General features: G+C 44.0%; 1 protein-coding gene across 6 annotated transcripts in view; it reads left to right on the forward strand.

Moving 5' to 3' along the window:
* The first annotated feature begins 279 nt into the window (after positions 1-279).
* Positions 280-21,341, forward strand: part of VEGFA (vascular endothelial growth factor A) — a 30,036-nt gene continuing 8,974 nt past the window's right edge. For 3 of the 6 annotated variants that reach the window (XM_061624810.1, XM_061624811.1, XM_061624815.1), the window contains exons 1-6: positions 280-1,441; positions 8,682-8,733; positions 12,580-12,663; positions 15,287-15,483; positions 18,009-18,085; positions 19,953-19,985. In XM_061624810.1, the coding sequence (XP_061480794.1) occupies positions 1,376-1,441; positions 8,682-8,733; positions 12,580-12,663; positions 15,287-15,483; positions 18,009-18,085; positions 19,953-19,985 (509 nt within the window). In that variant the 5' untranslated portion in view covers positions 280-1,375. The remainder of the gene's footprint in view (positions 1,442-8,681; positions 8,734-12,579; positions 12,664-15,286; positions 15,484-18,008; positions 18,086-19,952; positions 19,986-21,341) is intronic. The other 3 variants (XM_061624813.1, XM_061624814.1, XM_061624816.1) reach the window with 1 other exon arrangement.

Here is a 21,341-nt window from a genome sequence, read left to right on the forward strand (position 1 = left end):
TCTCATCATGTCTTTAAAGTGAGGGGAAATACAAAGCACTTAGGTCCCTGCTTTCTTAATTGACTGCCCATTTGGTTTGAGAATATGTATGTATTGTTTGTATGTGTGTGTATTATATGTGTGTGTATAGACAGACAGATAAGTTGGGGGAGGGAAGAAGAGGAGGGTCTTTTAATTCCAGGTGACAAGTACTCAGAGTCACAAGTAATGAGGGAGGGAGGAAGAGGGGAGGAGTGAAATGAGCGGAGGAGGAGGGGAGGGACTAGAAGCCTGAAAAGGCTTTTTTCCGAGCGCTGCTTGGAGAGGCATAGCCTACAGAGCGCGCCAGCCAGTCAGAGCATTGGACGGGGCTCGTGCTGTTGCTGCTGCTGCCGCTGCCTGACATTCAATCGAGAGAGAAAGAGACCCAGCCAGCCAGACACGGACGCGCACACAGTAAAAAGTGCAGGCTCTCTCGGAAAGGAAAAGGGGAAAAAAGGAAGGAAGGAAAGAGGCAACTGAGAGAGGCGATCGGCACAGGGAAGAAGAGAAGATTCAGACTAGAGAGGAGCAATCCTTCCTATTGCCTACGCATTAGGATCTGCTGTTCATTTTTCTATTCGCCCATTAATTTATTTCCCCCACCCCGATTTGCTGAGGTTTTTCTTTCCTCGCTAAGCAACTTGGATTCCCCCCCCCTTTAATTAAGGGGAAAGAAGGAGGAATATATATATATATATCTCACCTCCTAAGAGAAAGGGCCCTAATCTAACTGGGCTGAGTTATTGAGTTCACCGAAAAGATCTCCTGAAGGTGGTGTTAAAAAAGGGACGAACCCCCCCACCCCAAATCCCAGCACAAAACAAACCACCCAACTTCAGCTTGAGAGCAGCGACTCTCTCAGCGGCGGCTGCAGGATCCGAGCCCAAGTGTGCGTCTATGTGTGAGCGAGTGTGTGTGAGATAGAGAGACCTTGGAGAGAGAAAAATGCACTGAAACTTTTGGCAAACTTTTCTCATTTTGGTGTGTGTGCCTGTGTGGTGCGCGCGCTCTCGCGTGTGGTGCCTTGCCACCGAGGGCTGGAGAGTGCGTGTGGGCGGCTGGAAGTCTGTTACAATTCTGAACCGTCTGAAGAACCGGTTGGATTTTTTCTGGAGGGGCATCGAATCGGAACCCAAGGTAGCCTTTCTACGAGCAGAGAAGAGATCTGCGTCTTTGGCGCCTAGGGAGCCGGGCTTATGGACGGGTGAAACCAGAGACTGAAATCTCCCCCCTCCCCCCCTCACACCAACCCCTTGATCAGAGCGGCCCCAGGAAAAGGAAGAAGAGGAGTTAAAGAGACCCAGAGCGGATCCGACAAGCTACTCCGGCTCCCCTTTGCCTCGCGCCTGGAATCATGAACTTTCTGCTCGCTTGGATGCATTGGGGGTTGGCGGCGCTGCTCTATTTCCACAACGCCAAGGTAAAAAGGAGGCGGGCGGCAGGATCCGAGGCGGCGGGGGAATCTTCTTCTTGCCCCCGCATGGCCTGTTTGCTGCATGCTTTGCAGTGAACGTGCGTCGCGGGGGCAAGGTGATCGCCGGGCCAAAGGAAGCCCGCACGCGTCGGAAGCTGCCTAAGCGTAAATGTGTAGGGCACATCCAGGTGCCTCGATCCTCAGGATCAATGCTTAGCGCTAAGTCGCTTCTGCTTGCACTTATGAGCTTGTGCATGCATGCGGTGTGTGTGCCGTTTTGTTTAGAGCTGCCAACAAAAGGCTTCACGCCTGAGAGCGAGGCAGAGTCGAGGCGTGTAGGTTCTTCTGCTTACGTTCACACTACCAGGGCGCGTGGGGCCTGGGCGGGTGACAAGGGAGGGGGGAGAGGCAGAAGGATCGGAACCTCTAAGACAGGTCTGACTTCCTCGCACTTTAACAACAGACAATTCCTGCTGTGCTCCCCTCCCCGTCTGTGGAGTTTAGCAGGAGTCAGAGAACCTGGTTTCAAGACGACGTCTCTGCGTCGTCATCGATTCCAGAGCGTGTAGGCAGCTTAGCTCGTTGACTTCTTGCATCAGCATACACACACACACACACACACGCTCTCTGTTTCCTGACATTGCAAAAGGGGGTGTTTGGGCCTATTTGCTTTAGCTAGAGGCAGGTTTACTGACCGGAGTTCAAAATTCCTGGCTTGCAAAAGCAAATAGAGATCAAAGACCACAAAATGGATACCTGTATTGCTTCCAGATTAATTTTCAAAATAGACGACTCTGCTGAGTTACCATAAATAGGAAGTTTCTTCTCCTGCCCGCAAAACTCTTTATCACTTCCTTGGCATTCTTGAATGCAGAAGGCCGTCCCATTTCTCCTAATAAACTATAATGGGCTTTTTGTCCAGCTCTTTCCCCATACCTTTTTTATGTAAAGGAGGAGAATTCAAACAAATGAGGAGTCTAGAATTGGGTCTAAGGTTGCAATCCGTTATACACTTACCTGGGAGTAAGTCCCATTGAACCCAACAGAGCCTACTTCTGAGTAGACATGTATTGGATTGCAGCCTAGAAGTGTTTAATTGAGGTGGTTTATGATTGCTGTTAGGTAGAGATTTATGCCATAATTTGAGAGTGTAGAATAGGTTAGTTTTCTTCTGCTGTTTGTCTTGAGGAATTTTAGGGGAGGTTGACTATCTCCTCAACTTAAGATAATGTCATGTGCAAACAAACCTGATACCTACATTTGTTTTGCTTAGCACCAAAGGTGAGACCTCAGTTAGGAACCATTTCAGTTATAGTCAGGGGGTCACATGCTTTCTTGCTAACCTGTTAGCCTGCCACTTTTGTTCAAGTGACAGCAGCACATTAGGCTCTTTGTGTGATGGGAAATGTGGCTGTGATTCCTTTGGGGAGGCTTGTGCTAGCTCGCACAGTGTGCTATCATGGTCATGCTCACTTTCAAAAGTACTCTTAAATGATGTTTAAATATTGGGCACAACAGGTCAGGTTAAAAGAAGGGGGTACAAAGAGATGTTAGTTTGAGGAGAAAGAAGAGTTAAGATTACTGAGAGAGATTCAGGGAAATGCATTTTCTTCCAAGGAGATGGTGATGAGATGCTCAACAATGAGGTAGATTGTATAGTACTATAGTAATGGGAGTATTGTGAATGTTAGACAGTGCTCACCTATTTGTGCTAACTGTGTAATCATGACATGAAGTCTGATTCTCTGTTGGTAAAGGGAAATTGATAAACTCATCAACTCCTGTGGGTCTGAGTAAACACACCTGTGAGTCCCTGGATGTGTTGCAGGAGAAGCTGCGGTTGGGAGGAAAACCAAGGGGTTGTGTGCAGCTGCTTTTGAGAGAACACAGAGGGGAGGTGCAGTGCTGAGATAAGTCTCCTTTGGTGAAGGCACAGATACAATTACTGATCATGGAGAGGCGGTGGATGTTGTGAAGTGAGGCTAGGACAGTGGAAAACCTGCACATCAGTGACCTGGCAGAGGAATCACAGGTGTTGGTTACCACTCACAGGATTTGGCTGTAACAATGGGGCAGTCAGTGACCATTCCCCGCCCCCTTGTTTCCCTCACCCCCCATTAGCCAAGGATAGTGCTATCGTTGGAGTCAAGCCCTGGGCTCTTGCTGGGAGGAAGGGCAGGATATAAATCAAATAATAAATAAATAAAATAAAATAATGAATAAGGCTTACTTGACTTGCTCCAAACTTGTAAAGTTATAAATTTGGATATTTCATGTTGTTTTTATTTTCCATGGTCCAAAGACCATTAGGAGGATTTGAAAGTAGGGTCCAAGACCTTGGTCAGGTCTATTCTGACCTTGGTTTTACTTAACTGGCAGCCTGCAGTTCCCTTTTTATTATCAGTCTTTCTTAGTGGGGTTTGATAAGTTAGGTGTAGTGAGCATGTCTTGGGGGCACTCTCCCAAGATTTGTTTCCAGAGGGATCAGGCAAAGATCAAACAAGGAGGGAGGGGGGAGGAACAAGAGTGTGTGACTAGACTGTTAATGATCTTGCAGCCACTAGCTTCTTGCTGCTGATCAGGCCACACTGGGGACGTTGCTTTCCTCCCAACTCCTTATGCTAAGCTGATGGAACAGAGTGGGTCACCTTCTACCAGAGCTTCCTGGGCTTGCAACAGAAACAATGTCAGCAACGATCCATAGCAAATGTTAGAGTTTTGCTATGCTCCTCCAATATATTCCTGTCATTTCTGAACAATTAAAGCCTCTCTTTCCCTTCTTGTGTGCCATTTGAGGGATCTCTCTAGCTGCTGGCTGCATTATTGACCTCTCTCCCCTGTATGCACAATGGGGAGATTCTTTTTTTTTCTTCTTTTTTTGCAGCAAAGCTCAGTTCTTAAGTAGAAACCTCTGAGAAGAGTTTTTAGCGCCTAAGATGCAAAACGTTTTAACTCCTCTCCCAGGGGCCCTCCCAAACTGGCTGGATTGTTTGTTCCAGTCTTAAACAGTTTCAAAGCTCTTTTAATGAGGCTGCAGATTGGGGAGGTGGGGGAAGGAGAGAATGGGTGGTTGTGATATGGAGTAAAGTGTGTGTGTGTGTGTTTAAAATTTATTAGATTAACCTTTTCTCTTCCTTGGTTCAGATTGAAACTGTGTACCTTGTAGTAGCAGGAGGTAGTCTTTAATGTGATTTGAAGAACACAGTCTCTAGCTCAGGAACTAAAGCAAGAAGTCTTCTGTCCTAGAACCCAGTTTGCTCTGTCTCTGTCCTAAGTGCAGAATCCATGTCATAGGAAACTCTGAAATGAGATGGAAAGAGAATTATAATACAGAAACAATGAGCAAATCCCCAAGCCAGCAAAGGGGATGAGTGGAAGCAGTGTGACCTTCAGAAGGGCACTGGGCCCTTCTGTCTCCTGGAAAGATTCTGTTTTTCCCTTTGGTGTGTTTCCTGTGATGAAGAAAAGTCCCATGGAAATGGGAACAAATTGCCCTCCACCGAAGCACCCTGCTTTGGTTAGCTGAGGATTGTCCACACCAGCAACAGAGAACATAATTTAGCAGTGTAGGCAAGCAAAGTACCTTCATGTTTCTGATATAGACTCAAGGTGACACTGCTGTATAAATAGCTCCAAGAGACTGTCTCAATCCAAAGGCAAATGGTATGAGCAGTGCTGTGAAAATACTGTACGTGATTGGTAATGTTATTCTGTGACCAATGGGGATGGTAATCCTTCTTAGGAGAATACCTGGATGTAATACATCTGAACTCTGTTAATCAGCAGTATTCTGACTTGCCTTAATTCATACTTCAAAAAAATACCAGGGTAAATCTCCATTTACTATCTAGAATAGTTTTTAGTGGCTTTTCAGACAGTTTGAGATTAAAGCTTTTAACAGAGCAAAGTGTTATAAAGACATAGCATAGCTCAGGGATGGGGAGCCTATGGCTTTCCACATGTTGTTGGACAACAGCTCCCACTATCTCATTCATTGGCCATGCTGGCTGGGGCTGATGGGAATTGGCATCCAATAACATCTGGTGGGCCATAGGTTCCCCAACTGTATTTTAGCTGAAGATTACTTTCTAAACGTTTTTTCTTTTTGTCCTGAACATTAACTTAAGAGAGAAAGCTATTTCGAGCAAAATTAGTAGGGCTTGAAAACCAACAAAAAGAACCTCAGAGGCAACTTTAGCTTGAAGTAATGAGCAGCTTGTGGCTGATTCAGAATTACCTAAATAAGATTTTGGAGTGTAAAAGGAAATAAAGGATGGCAAGATTAGACATTTTTTGCTTTTGCTAGGGCTCAGAATGTCTTGTGGCTGCATTGTATTGTTGCCTGTTCATGTGGGACAGGTGCATGTGATCATGTTTGTTACAGGTGTGGTGTTCCATCATAATTCTCAAACTGGAAGAGTCCCAGGACAACTTGCCACTTGATGCTTGCTCATAAAGACTACGTGCATTACGCGGTGCTGGTGAAGTGGGTGGACACCAGCCTGACAGGGAGCTATGGCAGCTTGCCACCTCACTGGAGAGCTGTGTGTCTGAAGCCTCAGACACAACTAAGTCTTTTCTCTGGGCATATTACAACTGTCTGCTGGTCCCTGGCCTTGGCGGTTACAGGGGTTCAGGTGTGGCCTCTGCCTCCCCCATCTTTTTTATGCGGTTGCCATGACCTTTGTGCGTTCCACTGTTCTTGGATAGAAAAGCTACCTTGTTCTTAACATTGTAGCTCATTGACTGCCAAACTGAAGCCAGCCAGTTCCGAGTTTTCCCTCTGCTCAAGAACAGGAGATTCTGTCTGCTTGGCCAACAAGGCTACCATCCTGCACACAGTTGAGGCTGTTTAGGTTCCAGGAATGTTAATGGAAGTTAAGCAGCCCAAGTGTGCAGGATTGCAGCCTTAGCCTGTTGTGCTTCTTTCCCCTACCTTCTGCCGCCAGCTGCTTTTGCGGGTTCTTATCATTTGCAAATCAGGACTGTTGACGCTAACAGAATGGGCTGATAGTCTTTTTCCTCACTGAAACTGGATTACTGACCTTGGCTCCTACTAGAAGGAAGGGCAGGATATAAATTTAATAAATACATAAAATAAATCAACTCAGATCTGAAACTAAGCATCTTTCAAATTCCTTGAAGATAGGGATTTGGGATGGAAGCCGAGATACCAGAAGGCATGTCCGTAGCAGCATATCAAAGATGGGGAACAGAATGCAAACCAAAGGGGGAAATAGATGTGAACGTTTCCCCCCTTCTACAGTTTACACCCCCATCATTCTCCCTCTAAAGTTGGCAACTGCTTGCATGACAGTGCAGTATTTTTGGAGTCTGAGTTGAAAATATAGATAAGGCTACCCACTGCCCAACTGTGCCTTCCTATTCTAGCTTAATTCCCATTTATGCAGTTGTAGAAATGAATTTGTCAACTAAATGTACAAGCTACAAATTGTACATTGCTTACATATATATAGCATGTTCATCCCAAAACAGACAGATGGAGAGAATGATTTAGGTGGAAAACCAGAACTGTTAACGGTGATTTCTTCAGAGTTTTAGTTTTTGAGCGCTTGAGGTGGTTTTGAAGAATGTCATCTAAACAGTTCTCTGATAACAAGAGCTATAGAACATTTCTTGGGCAGATTAGATGTGAGACAGGCATTAAACTGCTGGGAGAGGCTTGCTTTCAAAGAAGGAGTGACTGAGAAAGATGATGGAAGTTCTTGAAGGGATGTTTAGGAGTAACACTTCTCCCATTTTTAATGGGTCATCTAATTTCAAAGGCATACTGGGGAAGAAGGCAAAAAGAGGAGGGATAGTGCATTTAATATAATTTTTAATTATTTACTATAATATATTTACTATAGCTATAGTATAAGCCTTTCCTCTATGGAGCTCTAGACAGCATGCATGGTTCTTCCATTTTATCCTCACAACAACCCTGTGAGGTAGGTTAGACTGAGAGATGGTGACTAGCCTGAGGTCATCCGGTGAGCTTCGGGGATTAGTACCCTGGTCTCCCAGGTCCTAGTCCAACACTCTAACCGCTACACCACACTGTCTCTGAGACAAGCTAAGAATAACCATCCAGATGCACATGTAGTGCAGGTAGATTGTCAAACCTAGGATACCCTTGTGCTCTTCATTTACCTCGCATCATACTATGTCCATCCCTTATGAAATAAGGAAGAAAAAAACAAAGTGGATTGTGGCCGCTTTAATTGTCCACCAGTTCCCTTTTGCACTCTGCTGAAGCTTTGTAGCAGGCAGGCCCCTTTTCGAAATGCCTTCTCCTAACTTTCCTTGGAACAGGGACGTGTACAAAGCTCGTGGCATATTTGTCATGTCAGCGCTAGAAGGTCACCAGTGTTGTTTTCTCCTCGGCCACCCCCCTCCCCAGTTCAGCTTTGCTCTCTGGTGTTTCGACCTTAATAATCTGAAATGCCTTTGAGAACAGCTAGTTTCAGTTCGGTTGCCCATTAAAGTGGCCGAGAAAATAGCCTCTGTGAGAACCTCTTCCTCAGTTCCCCTCCTCTCACAAACGTGCCCAGCCCATGCACAGCTAAATGGTCTTTTCCACCTGTTGGGGCCTGTGAGATTTGACTCTCTTGTGTCTTTGTCCCTCCACTTTTATTGCCCAGACTGGTGGTGTTTGGATCCCACCTTTCTTTCATCGGAGCGAGAGGAAAGAGAGGGTCTCCATCTGTGTTTTAATGTGGAAACTGGAGAAATAGGCTTCATAAATGCAAATAAATGAATGTCCACACAGTTCCCCAGAACAGCTCCTCCCACTGAAAAATATGTTTCAGTTGATAATACAGACATGGTCCTTTGAGGGTGTTTCATTTTCCATTGGGGAGAAGAAGTTGTGGACTATGACTGATGGCGTTCATCCTTTTTAAAATATAATAATGATCCAAATTTTATTTATTTATTAAATTTATACCCTGCCCTTCCTCCCAGAAGGAGCCCAGGGCGGCAAACAAAAACACTTAAAAAGCACTTTAAAACATCTTAAAAACAAAAGACTTTAAAATTTACTAAAACAAAATGTCTTTAAGAACATACTAAAACAAAACATCTTTTTAAAAAAACAGTTAAAAACATTTTTAAAAGCAATTATGACAGTGTCTTCTTTATGCCTCGCTATCCTGGGAAACAGCTCTTGCCTAGCAGTGCACCTTCTGGAGACAAGTTCCTGGTTCTGTATTTTGACTAATTTTCTCTTTTTCCCCCCCCACAGTTATCGCAGGCTGCTCCTGCCCAGGGAGATGGGGAAAGGCAACAGAGTGAGGGTAAGTGGCTGGCCTTCCTTCTGCCGTCATGATAGGCCCAGTGAAGCTAGGTTGTGGGAGGTGGATGGTGGGTTGTGGAGGAGGATCCATTTGTTGGGCTGCTGGGGAGGGCCTCATGAATACTGCCACCTTCTGGAAAGCAGGTATAAACTGCATGGGCTCATACACGCGCATATTGAAAAGAAGCAATAAGGTTGGAAGAGTTAACTGCCAACTTATCCATCCTTGGCTTCAAGATATCCCTGTTGGTTTTTTCCTTAAGAAACACTTCCAACTAAGAGAAAATATTATTCTGTTTCGGAGCATGGGGCAACACCTAGAGTTTTACCAAACCCCAAAGAACACATGATGTGAAGTTTATTTTTCTGTTTCCAGGATGTTTGCATTTTCTTTTATTTTGAATTAATTAAAAATAAAATTATACTCCCATTCCCAGCAATCCAGTGAACAAGTATGGAGGAATTTGCCATGTTTTTCCAAGGAAGGTTTGACATCTTTTGTTACCTGGCACCCTTGTTGCTTTCCTGTTGGCAAACCTTTGACCCAGCTTGTATTGCTCAGACACAGAAGCTAGGCATCAAACTATCAGGCAGTGTTTGAATCTTCCAAAGATTATGCCATTGGCAAACATGAATAAGGAAACGAGAGGGGGGAATTTCCCAGTCAGCTATCAGCACATGGTTCCATCTTTTTAAAGGCTGCAATTCTAGGCACACTTATCTGGGAATAAACTCAGTTGATGGGGTTTATATCTGAATAAACATGCATGGGATTGTGCTGTCAGGTTTTTTTTGGGGGGGGGGGAAGCATGTGCTTTATTTTAGACAATCTGTTTTGTACAAGGCAGAACATGGTAACTGATTTTATCCAGTTTATGCGTTGCTGGGGACCCAAGTTTTACACAGCTGGGAATATGGGGAAAAGGAGCTTCTGATATTGTAGTTGTTGGAGTAGGCAATTCCGCCACATCCGGGTCCAGGATGTTGTAACTGTCCTGATTTGGATGAGCAGTGGTGGTGGGTCTGAATGCATTTGTTTACTGAACCAGGGATAGTCAATGAGGTGCCTTCCAGATGTTGTTGGACTACAACTCCCATAGCCTGCAGTCAGCATGGCCAAGGGTCAAGGATGATGGGAGTTGTTGTCCAACAATGTCTGGAGGACACCATATTGACTACCCCTGGAACATTAGACTTTCAGTAAATGCCAGACAAGTAGGTCTTATTACTGATTGTGAGCAGATGCTACAAGGGATCTCAGTCTTTCCACAAAGAGAGAGAGAGTCATTCTACATATTAATATACATTCTACATCTTAAAAAATATACTTTGCATGAATTTGCATAATAAAAGAATGAGCGATGCAGAAAACAGGAATAGCATTGGATGAAGAGGTGGAGCCAGAGAAGAATTTAGTGAGTAAAGAGAGCAGAGCTTCTTTTGATAGGTAGCTGAATCACCTCAGGGACATGTGCTTCCTAGTTCTGATGACCTCAGTTTCACAACACATGATGCAAACTTTGGACCTTTAAGCTGTGCAGTCTCCACCCACATCTGAGATCTCCCGGTTGCTCCCTCTTTTCTAGCTTTGCAATGTGAAAATCCACTCTTGCTGTGGTAATATCACCTGCCTACTTTGGGACACACAGGGAGCGGCACTTGCTGCTGTTCTTAGTGCAAGGCACCAGGGGGCAGCCTCTCATCTTGCCACAGTAGGTTACAATTGCAAAAATAAAAATTGGCTTGTTAAAGTAGAGGAGCGTTGCCAGAGGCTTACAGGAGAGCAAGTTCTTAACATCTGACCCATTTTATATTGTCGCTGGGTTCTTTTTCCTGATGGGACAGTTGAAAATTTGTTATTCTCTGGATTTGTTTTAAACAAATGGGAGGATAATAGTTTAGATCTAGAAGAAGTAGTAGGACCAGGAATCCTGAGTCTCTCTCTTTTCAATTCAGAACTATTATTAAATGTTCATGAATAACCCCTATTCCTTAATATTTATGAAATGTGTACTGGTTTTGTGAGTGAAAGATCACTTTGTTCATTTCGGTTTTTATATGGGCATACACTGTCTTCATTGATTAACTTAATTTATTCTGGGGATAGTCAATTGTATTTTATTGCTTCTGGCCAACTACCACTCAGCTGTCAGTCCATATGATTTTTAAGTACAGTATGTTAGAGTGCAATCCTATACAAGTGTACTCGGAAGTAAGCCCTATTGAGTTCAGTGGGACATCAGAAGTTTAGGCATGGAGCTGACATGCCAGCTTTATTTCTGCTGTCCACTAGGGGATTGGCCATCTGCAGAGCCTGTATGTCTACTCACCTATGCGTATAGGCCAGCATTGGGGTTGATTCCTCAATTTTATCTGGAGCATCAGTTGAGCAATTTTGACTGATGCGTAGGATTGCATGCTCGCAAGCTCCATTTGGACGGGCGGTCTCTGTGTGGGTGATGGAGCCAGAGCCAGTTCCACACATAGGGCCAGGTTGGGCCTTTGAAGTATCATCTGAACCAGGACAGAGAGAATCCAAAAAGACTTCATGGGAAAATGTTTCCCCTTCTAGTATGTATATAAGGAAAATCACAGATTGGCATGATTGCTCTTTCAACTATATGGCGTTTTATGTTGAGCTACAAATATATTTATGAGACCAGAGCTTCAAGCTCTGGTTCATTTTTTTGGTAACTGTTCTATCCTAAAGCAATTGTTTGGGTTCCTTCATCTCTTAGCTTTGTGTTTGATAACAGTTCTACAGAATGCTGTGTACAGAAACTTCCTGGCCAAGTCAGCATTGCTTGCAAAAACACACTCTTGGTTTTGCAGGTTTATGCTAATTATATTTTAAATGCTGCTAAAAGATTGTGAACAGTGCCTCTCCTGGGTAGATGCTCAGGTAGCAGTCAGTTAAAGTGGCAACTTATATCGGAGATCTCGTGACAGCATCCTTTATTACTATACATTGTCACGATTGGCACCGTTGAGTATCAAGAGAGTGACCTGTGGGCAAATGTGGAACAGTTGCTGAGCTAGATTTGGGCAGCTACATTTAAAGCCCATCTGCAGATTTACTGTAGGATCCCTGGAGGCACCTTGCTATATTAATAATGAAATTTATGATGCACTATTTATAAAGCACCATAACCATATGTGAAGCTATATAGGAGAGGCTGTACAAAGCACATGCTATTTCCATTGTGCACAACTGTCTCCACAAAGCTCCTTTATAACCCCCCTTCTGCCCCCGCACTGATAGATTAGAATGTAAAAGCACCAATTCTCAAAATTCTTGATATACACACTATTTCCCTTTTTTTATTCCTCATCTGAATATCACACATTATCAGAAGTGGAAACTGTCAAGCCACACTCTTTGGAAGCTTCTAACTGATTTACATTTCTGCTTCTTGTGCTGTAGATGTGGCCACCTGTTAGTAGGGTAAGGTAGGAACTTACTTTTTAGACAAGAAAGGAATAATGCTGTCTACTACCAGCATAACAAGTGGAACTAAATGAGAATATGCAAGCAGTGTATTATGCAAATACACCATTCTAAGTGTGGTGTAGTGGTTAGAGTATTGGATGCAGACCAGGGTTCAAATCCCCACTCAGTCATGAAGCTCATTGGATGACTTTGGGCCAGTCTTTCAGCTTAACCTACCTTACAGGGTTGTTATGAGGATAAAATGTGGAGGGGGAGAACCATGTATGCAAGTTCGAGCTCCTTGGAAGGTATAAATGTAATAAATAAATAAAAAAATTAAAGGTAGTCAAAGACTATCAGACACATGCTGAGCAGGATAATAATGTTTTGATCTAAAAATTATTTTTACCCTGACAGGTTCCTTGCTGCTTAATGCTAGGAAAGGTGTGAACGATCAGCAATGTAGTTACGTGTCTGGCTGCATGCCTCCAAGTTTCCCAGGTGCTAAATTGTTTAATTCTCCAGTTTATAGATAGCTGTATTTTAAGGTTAAGGTCACCCTGAAGGGGACCAGAAAGAGGTGGCCCACAGCAGGCAAGAAAGGCTATGAGAGGCTGATATCAGACTTTGGACTGGGCAAGAGGGCTGGGGCAGAAAGGAGGGAAGGCAAGGCAATGGGGACTTGCTTTTTCTAGATGAGCCCTGTCAGCCACCACACTGCACTTTTCCTCCCTGAGCAACTACCTATTTAAATAAGCATGTAGGCAGGACAGCCCGTAGAAATACCCGAGAGGTTCCTCCTTCGTTATACCTGCTGCCAGCGCTGTGGCATTGTCAGCTCCACATGACTGAGAATTAACTTTTGACAGTTGAGAGCCCTGCGCTCAAAGCCCTGCAGCTTCTGTATGTTCCTCCCTGCCCTGGCCCCTGCTTCGATGGAGCAACCTTTATGCCGGTTTGTCACAGGTTCAGGATTCTTCAGAAATGCTTACTGGATTTTGTTTTTTCCATGATGCAAGCAGTTTGTGCTTGTTATCACGCTGGGTTATCAACCTTGCTACTGCAGGACTCTGTGTGTGGTACAGGCATATGATCTGCAGGCAGCAAAGCTCAGATCAGACTCTATCTGCTGTGTCTCTGAGTGGAGCCCCGTTAGCAGCTTCTGTGAACAACGCATGCTGGAGGAAGAAGCAAGAACACCATGTTGCTGGGAGTGTATTTTGAAAGTATGCAGTACGATCTCAGGAGAAGGACTTTGTGCACTTGCATGTTGCTCTTTCTTCTGTATTATTCTGCAGCCTTTCTTCCCCAAGCCCAAGCATTGCAACGAACCTTTAGCACTGGGGTGGCAACATTGGGGAATTTGTGTGTGTGTGTGGAAATCAGTTAAGTTTTACTGCCTTGGCATACATAGCCAACCCCGTGGGGAAGGGCTGAAGCTTAGCAGTAGAACATCTGCTTTGCATCCAGAAGGGCTCAGCTCCAAGCTCCAGGTAGGGCTGGGAATGTCTCTTGTCTGAAATCCTGGAGAGCCACTGCCAGTCAGTGTAGACAGTCCTGGACTAGATGGACCAGGATCTAACAATCAAAGGCACCTTCCTATGTTCCTATAGCATGAAGAATCTGGAGTGGAAGCGGATGCACCCCAACCCTTTTGCACCTTTTTCTAGCTAGCTAGATTATTATGGCCTTGTTCATATCTTCAGTTCTATTGGAATGCAAAATATCTATTTGTGGTTGGATAACCATAGAAGTAGTGACACGCAAGGCTAATAACCTCTCTTGATATTAAAGCTGATAATGAGTTGGATCCACACTGTTCATTGCACTTAGATCCCATTGAAATCAACAGAAGTGTAGTTAATTGCATTGATTTCAGCAGCACCTTCCCCTAGTTTCAATCGAGGATGATGATGATAATGTAGCAAGGCCATTTTTAATGCTAGAAGCAAACTATGGAAACCTGCCTGAAAACATACAAAATGCAAAGCACAAGGCACAAGCAATAGGAAGGGAGGCAAAAGGAAAAGCACATTACTTCTGCTAACCCCATCCAAAGGCACAACTGTGTAATGTATGGAAGCAGATTTGTTTGAGGTTTGTTGGTTTTTGGGGGATGGGGAGCATCATGGGAGATATGCTGGAGTAAGGACAGAGCTTGTGCTGGGCTTTGAAAAAACTAACCAGAATATTTTCTGAAAGGCTTGAGAAATGGTGGGGAATTCCTTCAAGGAAAAGACGGGGGAACCTTATTGCTCTTTCCTTCCTTTATTTTGTCTTAAGGGCTTACCTGAATGAAGGACAAATAGCCAGTCAGCGTCTTTAGCACTTGCACAGCCACTTTTCCAGACTCCCTGCCAATTGCCGTAGGCTCACAAGTTGAAAGAAGAAGCACTCTTTCGTCATGACAAAGCACTGTGTGATGAGTGCCAGGAAAATGTGATATCCCCACCGCAGAAATGCTTCCTTAGGAGATGCTGTCTGGTTCTCTCCAACAGCTGTGCTTTCGTTGTGTGAAAAAATGACCACTTAATAGAGGCCCTGCCATGCACAATAACTAGGAATTGCGGTGTTTTTTCATATGATGGGATCCTGGGTTGAATTATCTGGGTTTAACAAACTTGTGTCTAAACAGACGGCATCAAATGCTCCATTCTGCTACCATTAGCTTCCAGGAAATGCTGTTCTAACGAGGTCTGCCATGGTGCCCTGTGGTTGCTGCTTTGATTTCTGAGGCTTGCGATTCACTTTAGTTTCTGGCTTGCAGATGCGCCCTAAGTGTCTATCTGGTTAAAAGTCAAACAGGCAAATGCTGAACCTGCCAGTGGTTTGGCCCTACCTTGCTTTTCCACAGTCCTTGTGCTACTCTATTTCCTTGGTTTTAAAGTGCCTTTGAACTGAGCTAATGCATTTATTGACAGCATCTTTGAATGATCCCATGAGATAATAAGGAGGGATCTAGGTAGAAGGAGAACCAAATGCAGAGTCATTAGTCCACACACTCACAGCCCTGTTTCCACATTGCTTTGAAACATCTTAAGAATTACACAGTCAGATTTCACAGTGCAAAACACAGACCTTCTTTATTCATATTTCTGTCCCCCCCACCCCCCTTTTTTTGTAGTTATCTCATTTATGGTGGTCTTCGAGCGCAGTGCCTGCAGGACAATTGAGACCATGGTGGATATTTTCCAGGAATACCCTGATGAAGTGGAATACATTTTCAAGCCATCCTGTGTGCCCCTGATGAGATGTGCAGGGTGCTGTACTGATGAGGCGCTGGAGTGCGTACCCACATCGACGTACAATGTCACCATGGAGGTGAGGCTATAGCTATGGAATGGGGGAACAGAGCAAAGAAGGAAATGCTGCTGCTTTGTGGCTCTACCTTGTTTCCTTTGATGCAACCCACACGGTACCACAGGTAGTTTAACTCAGGAATGGCCAACTTGGACCACATGTACCCCCCTCCTTCCACTACCACTGCTTGCTGGCTGTGGAAGGACTCTGCTTTCCCCCCCTGTCTAGTGCCATTTCCTAAGCAATTTTGCCTGGTAGTCAGTGCTGGTAAAGTGAAAAAGGAGTGCATGAAAGCTGTCACATGGAGAAAAATGGAAAATTGCCCTAGTGGCATTACAGGGGTCTCTCCTGTTCTCCTGAGGAAGCGGTACCCGGCATCTCAGAAGTAGCTGTTTGTGCAGCACTTTAGTTTGGGTAGTCCTGCTTCTCCAAAAATTGGGAAATAGCTGGTCCGCTTCTCGCTGGAGAGCCCTGCTGGGGGCTTCCATGATATCTGAGCAGTTTGGATGGGGAGAATCCAGCACCCCAGGCTGCGGTGTTGGCGACTCCCTGATGTAGCTTACACATTATCCTTGCACTGAATTAAGTGTGATTGGATTCTTGGGAGGATCTATTTTCTTAAAGCAGGGATGGAGAGCTTGTGCACTTTGGGATACTGTTGGACTACAGCTTCCATCATCCCTGACCATTAACCATGCTGGGCAACATCTGGAGGGCTACAGGTTCCCTATCTTAAAGTGAACCTGTTAGTTACAGGCTGGAGAGCTGTGTATCTCCAGTGGCCCTTTGAGAGTGTGTATCCAAGAATGCCCTCTTTACTCTGGCTTCACCTTCATTCTTCTTTTCCCAAATCTCCCAAACCCATCTCTCAATGCAACAGACTGTGGCATAGAAAAGGAAGGCCTCTGTGAACCGACTTTGTTAAAAGCTGGCCACATCAGGGTCCACTGGCCAAGCTAGATTCTAACTTGTTAGCTGCAGAGGTGCTGCAGGGGTAGGAAGAGCAAAAATGCAGGGACAAATGGAAGAACTTCCTCTCTTTTTAATTTAAATGTAGTCATCCTGAAGGGAAGTGGTTGGGAAGAATAGCTAAGGCTAAAGCACACTGTGAAGATGCATGTTTTCCCCACAGAGCATAGCCAGTATGCTTCCAGCAATTCGCTTCATGTCTGTTCCTCTTAGCTTTGCAAAAGTGTCTTAAATCTTGATCTACACCAAAGGCAGTCTTCCATGCCTGGAATAACAACTGCTGATGCCCCCTCAGTCTCCATTTTACAGACATTGTCCTGCCATTCCAGATCTGGCTTTGCAAAACAGAATGTAAATGCCATGGTGGTTTTGTGGTACACAGACCCAAGACCACAAGTGGCAATGTTGATTCCAAGGAAACCAGTTCTAACAACAACCTTGGTGAAGCCTGCAGTTATATGTTAAGCTGGCATTCCTGCTCGCTATCATTTCTACAGTGCCATCCTTGTGTGGCATTTCACAGAGCAGAGAAATGGGCCCGAGAAGATGGATTTATAATCTAAAGTTACTATTCTGCAAACGTGCAACATTTGCAGGCTTGCATCTGAGGCAGTTTAGGGTCCGTAGGGCTAGAGTGGTTTAACATTTATTTATTTATTTAAATATTGCATTTGTACCCCACTCTTTGGCTAAAAGGCTCTTGCATACAGTCAATTAAAACAAGACAGCTGCTGCCTGTAAGTCTGCAATCTAAAAGACATGATACAAAAGGAAACGGGGGAAGGGGGGGAGAAGCAAACTTAGGTGCCATTTCTTACAGTGAAATAGTTCTTATAGTGGCCTGCTGGAATGGAAACAGTTCACAGGCAGGAGGTGATAGAATGAGCCCTGCATTATTTGTGGCTTCAGTATTAGTGTATAGTTTATATTTGCACACATCACTCTTTCCTAGCGTTGCAAATATACTACAACACACACAGAAACAATCTGCACTTCAAATTCCATTGTGTTGTATGCTATACAAATACATTTAAAATAATGATTGCTGCGACAAATCTCTTTGAGTCTGTATCTGCCTTGCTTAAGTTACATCTCCTTGTGTTGGCATCCAGCTCCTAGACTCCCAAGTGCCAACCTGCCTACAAAAACCACTCTGCTCCACTGGCTTGTGGACAAGTAGGTGGCTTGGTAGCTAAAATCCAAGCAAAAGGATGATAGAGAAATGTGTACATACTTTAAGCAAGTGCACTAGAAACATGGTGTCTGTCTAACAAATTGCTTTTTCGGGCTTCTTACTGGTCATCCAAGGGCAGAAATTGCACAGTTTTGTGTTTCCTTGCTGCTTTAGAAGCAAGCCTATACGTTCCTATTTAAAAGTAAGTCCTACTGAGCTCAGCTGGGCTTACGTTCAGGACGGTGGGTATAGGATTGAAGCCTGTGTGTCCTGTCTCCCTTAATTTTGCCCTTCATTGAGTGTTCCCTTTTGCTGTTTGCTTACTTGTTTTGAGAAACTGCTGTCAGACTTTACCACTCTGTGAACATGCCTCACACTCTGTTTCCTTCTTTTTTCATTTCAGATCTTGAGAATTAGACACCATCAGAGCCAGCACTTAAGCCAGATGAGCTTCCAGCAGCACAGAGAATGTGCATGCAGGTGAGGATAGAGAACCTTCCTGGCTGTGCTTGGAATGGAACTGGCTGCTTTGTAATGGCATCTCCCTCCCCCCTTTTTAAATTTTTAAAAAATCTACTGGCCTTGGTGTGTGGTGGTTCTGCTTGATGACTGACTGATGGGAAGTATTTTAACAAAGGCATTAGGTTCTTCATAGGCTAGTTGTAGGTTGCTCACCGGTTGTTAGGTGCATTCACTGGATGGCGCAGACTGAAGCTGTGTTTGGGGGTTTGCCTGAACACAAAGTTTAAAAGTTGGGGCAAGGGCATGCATGTAAGCTCCCACTTTCAGTATCTCTTGGCTCACAGGCTGCCCTGTAGACCTTTGCGCAATTAGTATAAACATCTGAAGAGGGTTTTTAAGTCAATTGAACATACTTAGAAACTCTCCCTGCAGTTGGGCTCCCTAGCAAGCCACACTTGTGGGGAGGTTTCTAAGTGCATTTCATTGAAATCACTTAAAAACCTTCTTTAGAATTTTGTGCTAATCCCATGAAGGTCTAAAGCAGCACTGTGGAACTTCTGGCGCATGGGCCTATTTCAGCTTGTCACCCCCACCCTCTCCTCAATGGCCTGCTAGGGCATTTCTAGCAAATTCCAGCCACCTACCTATCATGTGATGGCATTTCACATTGTCTGTCAATCATTTTGATCTCCTCTTGCCACTTTGCACAGCTTTCCTAGGGTTATTCTTAATACTTTACATATTTTTAGATATTTTATATACAAAGATACCTAAATTACATCAGATATGTTTAAAAACTGGCCCTACCCCTTTTTGGCTCTGGCCCAGCCTACCATTAGAATGCAGCTCCCCGAACGCTAGTCAGATTGTAATCCAGCCCTGGGACTGAAAGGGTCTCCCCAGCCCTGATTTAAAGGGAAGGCTGTATGCCTAGGGATGTTGGGAAAGGTGCTTGTGTGCTCATCCCTGCCTCCATCCCTGCTTTTAAACATCATATGCTTAACCAAAATGTCTGAACACAGTTTGAGAGTCCATAAGATGCCATAGCAGCTAGTTGTGAAACATCTGAAGAGTGGTCAGGAATTATTTTATTTATTTATTTATTTATATCCCGCCCTTACTCCCAGCAGGAGCCCAGGGCAGCAAACAAAATCACCAAAAAACTTTAAAACATCATAAAAACAAACTTTAAAACACATTAAAACAAAACATCTTCAAAAAAGTTTCTTAAAAAAGGTTTCAAAACATCTTCTAAGATTAAAAACATTTTAAAAAGAAGGTTTAAGAACATATTAAAAAGCAATTCCAACACAGATGCAGACTGGGATAGTCTCAACTTAAAAGGCTTGTTGAAAGAGGAAGGTCTTCAATAGGCACTGAAAAAATAAGAGAGATGGCGCCTGTGTAATATTTAAGGGGAGGGAATTCCACAGGGTAGGTGCCACCATACTAAAGGTCCATTTCCTATGTTGTGCGGAAGGAACCTCCTGATAAGTTGGTATCTGCAGGAGGCCCTCACCTGCAGAGCGCAGTGATCGACTGGGTATATAAGGGGTAAGACGGTCTTTCAGGTATCCTGGTTCCAAGCTGTATTGGGCTTTGTACACCAAAACTACCCTTATTTTGTATTTGGCTGTGATAATTTATTTAAAACACTTGTTAGTGGCCCTTCACCAAAAGATTCCAGGATGGCGTACTAAAGGTGCAAATAAAAACAAATTCACACACAACGTATAGCATAAGCAAAATGCTGGAAGTCAGAAAAAACTCCCCTATAATCATTTCTGATGAGAGTGGGCTCAAAGTGATGAAAGAGTGGATATGATGTCTGTGTATATGTTGTTGGTTCTCTCCTGATGTTGCTCCTCTCCTCTTTTCCTTGTAGACAAAAGAAAGAAGTCAAACCTAGACAAGAAAAGTAAGTGACCTGGCATATGTTTTCCCCCCTTTTTAATGTTGATAATTCCCCTTCCTTTTTTCCTTTTGATCACTGGAAACAAGAGCTGAATGAATGAATGAATAAATAAATAAATAAAATTGTCATCTTAAGGGCTGCATCTTGAATCCATTCTTTGTAGCCAGATAGACACACACACCCTAGCTTTTATGGCTGCTGCTTCTTTTCTGCCTGATAACATACTGAAACTGCTTACTTAAATAAATTAGTAAAGAATAGCAAGGATGAAATTTGTAAAGAACAGCAAGGAAGCAACAGAACCTCTTTCTCCCCACTGGGTTCCTTTTGAGAATGGATTCTAGGTGAAAGTTTCCTTCCATGCGCAATTGTTGCTATGAACACTGGAAATCATTGGCTATCCCTTGCTGCTTGGGTGACAATTTGCTAACTTATTTATAGCAGCTTGCATAGATTCCTAACACCAAGGCTATGCATGTGAGCTTTGCTGCCTCTCTCAGAGCAGGGATGTTCTGCTACCCATAGGGAAAAAGCTGAAAGTAGAAGCCCATTCAGGGTGTGAGCAGTGATCTATATGTGAATGAACTTTGCATATGGATCATGAAGGGTAGAATAAAGTAAAGTGAGTCACGCAAACCTTCTTGACAGTAGATGGGTTGCCTCACAGGAATGGGACTGGCCAATGCTATAATGTGAAACAGAAATCTGCTTTCAACTTTGTTTGGAATAAAGCAGCAGTCTTGAATGAAAAAAGGATTCTTCTGTACCCATCTCCCGGACCATACCAAACATGGGCAAATTTGTTTTTTCCCCACCTTGGCTAAAATTTATATAAATAAATACACATGCACACCATAAGGGCATGAGTTAATGGTCTCCTGATTTGGTATGGAAATTGGCAAAGAAAGAAAGAGAAATAATCTTAATGGCTAGCTGTATTGCTGTTTCCATTTTCTAACATTCTCTCTAGGAGTCACTTTATGGAGCCATGTCATGGGGTTAGGTCAGAGAAACAGTCACAGCTTGGCCTGTTCTCTTTGGAATATGTAGCATGCTAGTTCAACGGAGTGTCAAAATGGCTCAGAGATTAAGTGTGCTGCTGCGACAGAGGGAACACTGGTGTCACTAAAGCCCTCTCATCTTTTACTGAAACTTTCCCTCCTCACCTTTGGGTGAACTTCAGGTGGCTTGCACAGCTTTGCAAATTTCACAGCAGATGGGGCACTCTGGTTTGGGTTAAGCTGAAATTCCTCTTGTGCTTGATGCCAATTGTTTTGCTTTCCTCTTGAGGAGTGTGTTTTTCATGGAAGTTGAGCACTGTGGAAAGGTTTCCTGAAGTAAATATCACTCCCTCTGTGC

This window comes from Rhineura floridana, chromosome 4 (assembly GCF_030035675.1).
Source record: "Rhineura floridana isolate rRhiFlo1 chromosome 4, rRhiFlo1.hap2, whole genome shotgun sequence".
Taxonomy (NCBI): Eukaryota; Metazoa; Chordata; class Lepidosauria; order Squamata; family Rhineuridae; genus Rhineura; species Rhineura floridana.